This window comes from Myotis davidii, unplaced genomic scaffold (assembly GCF_000327345.1).
Source record: "Myotis davidii unplaced genomic scaffold, ASM32734v1 scaffold70, whole genome shotgun sequence".
Classification (NCBI taxonomy): domain Eukaryota; kingdom Metazoa; phylum Chordata; class Mammalia; order Chiroptera; family Vespertilionidae; genus Myotis; species Myotis davidii.
Genome location: NW_006282434.1, coordinates 1791618 through 1798173, shown reverse-complemented (window position 1 = coordinate 1798173; position 6556 = coordinate 1791618). Strand labels below are relative to the sequence as shown.

Sequence of the window (6556 nt, the reverse complement as noted above, 5' to 3'; positions counted from 1 at the left end):
ATGCTCTCTGTGACTTGTTTTGTATGTTTGTTAAACTATATTATCACATAAGCATCGCTGCTATTGGGACAAACAGTGACAGTTGATTCGGGTCACTTGAATGTCCACTGTCTGTTTTAATTTGTCTGTTCGTTTTGACTCTGTCATATGCTCAAGCTTCAGTGGAAGTCATGAGAACCTATTATTTTTGCCTGCTCCCACTTTTACGTTGGAAATATACTTTTTTACTCAGAGGGACCTTAACTTTGATGTAAGGGATCATTTCAGTTGCCAACTGTTTTCTTCCTTGCCAAGTAAGAGAGTTGTTGTGAACTCTTCAGTGATGCCTTCCCCAGGATATTTGCAGATGTGGTTGGGAAAAGTCATTTCATCCCCGACCTTTGCATGTCAGGTGCTGGGGTGCCTGGATGCCGCCTGGCCTGCGCCCCGGCTCTCTCTCCCTCCGATTGCCATGGGGATCACGGGGCCACAGGCCAGCCGGCAACTCAGCCCCCGGAGGTCCGGGGTTGCTGCCTGTCCTGCGCCCCAGCTCTCTCTCCCTCCTATCGCCATTGGGATCACAGGGCCACAGGCCAGCCAGCACCCCGGCCTGTGCCCCGGCTCTCTCTTCCTCAAATCGCCATGGCAATCACGGGCCACAGGCAGCCGGCATCCCAGTCAGGGGTGTGACCTGGCCTGCTGCCCAGCTTTCCGATGGCGATCACCTGCTGGGGGGGTGGGCAAAGGCGGCCTTTGCCCGCCCCCAGCTCTTGCCTGCTGCCTGGGTTGCTGATCACTGTTCTTCCGTCTTTCCACTTTCGCCTCCCATCATTGCACATATGCAAATTAACTGCCATCTTTTTTGTCTGTAATTAAGGGAGATAATCCTAGTCTAGTGGCCCAGTGCATGGATTTATGCACATTGAAAGGGAAATAATTAGAAGAAATATTTTAAAATTGCTATTTGCCTTTTCTCCCTCAGTGCCTGGTAGCCAGACAGTGGCTCCGCTCCCTGCTGCCACTACTGGTTGTCGACACCTGCCATGTTTTGCGCCACCCTGTGATGGTCAGCTCACATCATAGCGAGTGGTAGAACTCCCGGTCTTCTGGTCCAACCATAGCCCAAGGGGACAATTTGCATATTAGGATTTTATTAGATAGGATTCTATTTAGTAATAGGAATTTGGCAACAGTGTGGTATGTACAGAATATAAATACCAATTCTGATTTTAGAAAGGCCCTGGCAAACGTACATCCATCTCTAATTTCAAATAAAAACCTTACATCTGAATTTGAAATAACTGCCCATTCTCCTATAATAATTATTACTAAAATTGTTTTATGGTTATGTGGCAAGTTTACCAGAATTCTATTTAGATAGGATATTCTTCTCAGGAAAACTCAATAAGGTATATAATGAGACAGAAGATCTTGATGGCATAAAGACCAAGAGAATCTGAATCACAGATCTTCTTGATTTTGAAGGTCTTATTGTTAAGGTGCTTTAAACAAGACGTGGACAAAATTAAATAGTACATGAAACAAAACAAAAATCTTTTTTGGTTTGCTCAGTTTTCTATTGGATCTCAATAAACCACATATAACCACAATGGAAAGTAAATTCACCCAAAAGATCACTGAATTAATAGGAGCAAATCCATGGAACTTAGACACAAATGCTAAAACAAAATATTGTAAAATTTTTATCAACAAGGAAATGCTCTTAGATAAACACTAATTAGGGAGTAGCTATGCAATTTAAAACTGTAAGTTGATGACTCTACACTATAAATTGGAGAGGCAGCAATTTTGCTTTAACTCTTTATAACTGTTCCTTCTAAAAAAGTGATTTTGGCAGTTTATCAAAGACAATACAGCAATATTTTTAAAATGAAGTAATAAATACACTACAGGGAACAACTACACTCACCAGAAAGAACTGACAGCTCAGGAAATGTTTAATCCTACCTTCAAGAAGAAATAAATATGGAAGAATAAAGAAACCCCAAACCAATTATACTGTTTCATATTAAAGATGTTTTATTTATAGTACACAATATCTCAGACTAAAAAATTGCAAGGAAGATCCACTACCATTGGGGCTAGTTTTCCTAACTTTTGTATCATCACTTTTCTTCACTACTAAGTTTATCTAGATTTTGCTACATTGAGAAATGTTCAATAATTACAAATGGTGAAGAGAATAGGAATATATAATGTCTTAAAACCCAAAACATCAGAATATGAAGAGTCTGCTTATTAAGGAGTGATTTTTGAAAAATTTATTTTATAACTATTCATATGTAACCATTATTTATCTTACCTGCAAATGCAAAAGCTGCAACACCCAGTCCTACAGCTATGAAGCTTCTTGCCTATGGAGGAAAAAATAATAATCACTTACGGTATTACACACTGGGTTTTAAAAGTAAATCATTTTTAATAATGTAAATAATTATGTTAAATACTACATTTTCTTCAATTTCTTCTGACAACAGAACTTAAAAAAATCTGTAGTTAATGGGATTATATCTCCTCTACACCAAATCAGTTTTCAGTGAACTAAAATAATTCTAGATTTTCATTTAATTTTCATAGACTTGAATTCATTCTAACCTACAGCTTTTATATTACTTATTGCTAAAATGTTTTCTACAGACCATTCTTAATAGTGGGTTTAATATATTTATCTTCTATAAAGATAAAAGGCACATTTTTCCTACTCTATTACACTTGCAATACTCAATGGCATTTATTATATGTAAAAATTTAGTAAAATATTACATGCATGTTTAGTAAATATGTCAAACTTCAAAAAACTATTTAAAATGTAAATAATTTAAAAGCTAGTCTATTTCTACCTTTCTAGAATGATGTAAAAATTATTAAACAAAAGTCAAGAGTTCAGAATCTAAAGTTAGGAGCTCATTCTGATAAAAATCTATTTTAAATTAGTATATACCCCATATTATTATATGCTTTTCAGTCTCAGCCCCCCATCTTAAGTTGGTTACAGCATCATCCCAATATGCCAAACAATCAATGAATGCATAAATAAGTGAAACACCAAATCAATATTTCTCTTTTTCTCTCTCCCTTCTTCTTGTTCTAAAATCAATAAAAATAATAATAATAATAATTCTGCTGGATCTTATGGATTTACCTCTCACACCACACTAATCACTTTAGGAAAATAGGTACACCACAACATAAAAAGGTTTATGTATCAGAGATCAATGTTTGCCCCACCCATATCCATTCTCCTTTTCTTCTATGGGATCAAGAATCCCATTTTTAGTCAGACATATATTTCCAAGCCTCCCTTAGTATGGATACAGAATTAAGGAGAATTAAGGAGATATACCATAGAAATCTTTTTGTCTGATTAGTGGTGTGAAAGGTCAGAGCCAACAAAAATCTTTTAAAAGCAGGAATAATCAGGAGGCAGCCAATCAATGATTCTCCCTCATCACTGATGTTTTCTCTCTCTCCCTCTCCCTTGCTTTCTAAAATCAATAAAAATATATTAATGTATATAAATGACAGCATAGAGACTTTGCACATGGTAAAAACAACTAGCTATTACCTACATATATAAAAGCCCAGCGACTGAATGGCAGAATGAGCAGAATGAACGGTCAACCAGTCACTATGATGCGCACAGACGCTCAATGCAGGAGCTACCCCCTGGAGGTCAGCGCGCACCCACAGTGGGAGCACCGCTCGGCTGACCAGGATGAGCGGCCTCCCACGGAGGGAGTAGCCACTCAGAGGGCGGGTCCACAGCCACTTGGCTGACTGGGATGAGCAGTGCTCCCACAGAGAGCGCAGCCACTCAGAGGGCGGGTCCACAGTCCCTTGGCTGACCAGAATGAGCGGCACTCCCACGGTGGGCCGATCCCCACAGGCCACGCCCCCCCACCAGTGCACAAATCCATGCACTGGGCCTCTAGTTCAATATAAGTGGCATAACAGAAGTATGAATAATGTTTTAAAACATTTAAATTTGTCTGAGAAAATTCATAGAAGTGGTTTTTGAGGTAGCCTCGAGAAAATGCAGTTCTTCTCTGGATTAAATAATTCAAATTTCCACATTATGAAAAACGCATTATTTCAAAAATATAAAACCTTAAAAAGTTGAGTTATCCTAATTTCACATTTTAAATGTTTTTATTGATTTCAGAGAGGGAGAGACAGAAGCATCAATGATGAGAGAACCATGACCCCGACTGGGTATCAAGCTCAAAACCCACACCCTGGGCATGTGCCCGGACCTGGAATCAAACTGAAACCTCCTGACAGACCCTGGCTGGAGATCCTGGACAGAACCTGGCTGGAGATCCTGGACAGAACCTGGCTGGAGATCCTGGCTAGAACCTGGCTAGAGAATCTGGATAGGCTGCTGTTCAACTGGACACTGTAAAAAAAATAAAAAAATAAAAAACTGAGACCTCCTGCTTCATAGGTTGACACTCAACAACTGAGCCACACAGGGTGGGCTTAATTTCACATTTTTATAGATTAATAATTATTGCATCATTTTTACTATTTCAACTATTCAAAATATATGAAACAAATAGTTGCCTCTACAATTCCAAAGGGATTTTTATTTTAAGGTATTTCTATCAGAAACATTAAGCTATGAGGTATTTGCTCATTTTTCATTTTAATCTAACAATATGTAAGGCTAAATTGTGTTTAACAATAAAAATTCAATTTAAATGAACAAGTAAGTATTTAACACTCTGTTGATTATTCTCCATTTGTCCCTACAGATACATTTTCCACCCTTCTTTGCCTTATTCTGCAGCTCTGCCTCCCTATCTCTAAGGACTACATGTGGAACAGAATGCTACACTTGGTTTACCAATCCCACCACAGGACTCCAAATACTTCTGCCCATTATATCTCGGTGTCAAGGTTGCAAAAGAAAACACAACACAGTCAAGACTGGGTAGAACAATGCTCTACTCACATAGAGAAGAAACAGAGCAAGGTCAGCACCAAGTGTGTGCATGGGTCCCTTATAGCTAGTGGGTGCCCTGACAGTGGTCAAAAGGAAACAAGCCTAGGAGCATGCTCTAATGCTGCAGGAGAAAGACCCCATCACCCCTCCCTCCACCCCACTCCATCCCACCCATGGATTCTAAAATACTGAAAGCTGGAGGCATGTCTGAGGACACTGACTGCTTTAAGCAGAACAAAGACCACTTAAAGAGCCTGAAGCAGGGACTAATAGTCCCACGAAGGTGATAAACCTAGCAAAGTCAGAGTGGCTCCTCATCTTTTAGTAAGGAAGTGTTGGAAGCTCAAGTAGGCAGAGCAAAGTCAAAAGCCTGTGCATGTGACCTTGCCTTTCTCAACAGGAAGCATCAGAAGTAAAGCAAAAAATAGAAGGAGATAGAAATAATAGTACAAATTATTCCCAGCTATGTTTCCTCTTTGGACACAGCTCCTATTTAGTGGTTCTTCTTCCATGCCAACAACTCTTGAGTTCTGGAATACAATTCCCATCACCTTCGTTGCCCCGTTGCCTGGGTGGGTAACAGTTTCCAACTGTTCCAAGTCCTTGACAGAATTATCATCCCTTTTTTATTACCTAACCAGGCCCACACCTCTGCAAATAGTCCATTAAACTATCTTCAAAAAAAAGCCATCCATCTGTTACTACCAGGACCCTCACTGATACAAACACCACACTATATACTAATCATTATACTCTGTACAAGAGATGTAGTAGCATGGAACAAGACAAAGGGTCCTGTGTAGAACATAGTGGGAGTCCAATGTTTATGCTAACCTCCTAAAGACCTTTATTACAGCCTTTATTGCACTAAATTATAGTTAGGTGTCCTGCCTCCTTCAGCTTTTGTAGATATCCAGAGCCTTTTAAAAATATGATGAAATCTATAGATGCCACAATAAACCACATATATATATATATATACATACACCCTGAAGCCCTTCAGTCCACAAACCCCAACATAAGAACCTCTGAAATAAATAAATGAATAAATAAATAGCAAGCTCACGGAAGTCCAGGGGAGTGTCTTATGCACCTTTACTCTCCTAGAGCAAGGACCTGCATTTATGTATACATTTTTTATTCATTCAATAATAAGAAAAATAATTTTGATTCCAAAAACTGATCTCCATTTCTAAAGACCAACTTTATAGAAAGATAAATACACCTTTAAAAACAACAGAAAGAGGATTCATACAACCAGTTGGCCTGGAGGTCAAATCCCCCCCCCACCAATATTACCTACAACAATCAAGGCTTAAATACAACAAGATTGCGCACAAAGACCACTAGGGGGTGCACCAAAAAATGCGCAAAGAAACAGGACAAAAATGACAGAAATGAAGGATATAGAGTTCAAAACCACACTTTTAAAGTCTATCGAGAACTGTCTAGAAGCCGCCGATAAACTTAGTAAGGCCTTCGAAAAGACTGGTGAGACCGTTGATAAATATAGTGAGATCCTCAAAAAATCAATGAGACCCTCGATGTTGTGATAAAGAAACAACTAGAAATTAAGCATACACTAACTGAAATAAAGAATATTATACAGAC

At 39.0% G+C, this 6556-nt stretch overlaps 1 protein-coding gene across 1 annotated transcript in view; it reads right to left on the bottom strand.

The window, feature by feature from the left end:
- DNAJC15 (DnaJ heat shock protein family (Hsp40) member C15) overlaps window positions 1-6556 on the bottom strand; it is a 102501-nt gene that overhangs the window by 55628 nt on the left and 40317 nt on the right. The window contains exon 2 of the mRNA XM_015559456.1: window positions 2303-2354. Within this exon, the coding sequence (XP_015414942.1) occupies window positions 2303-2354 (52 nt within the window). The remainder of the gene's footprint in view (window positions 1-2302; window positions 2355-6556) is intronic.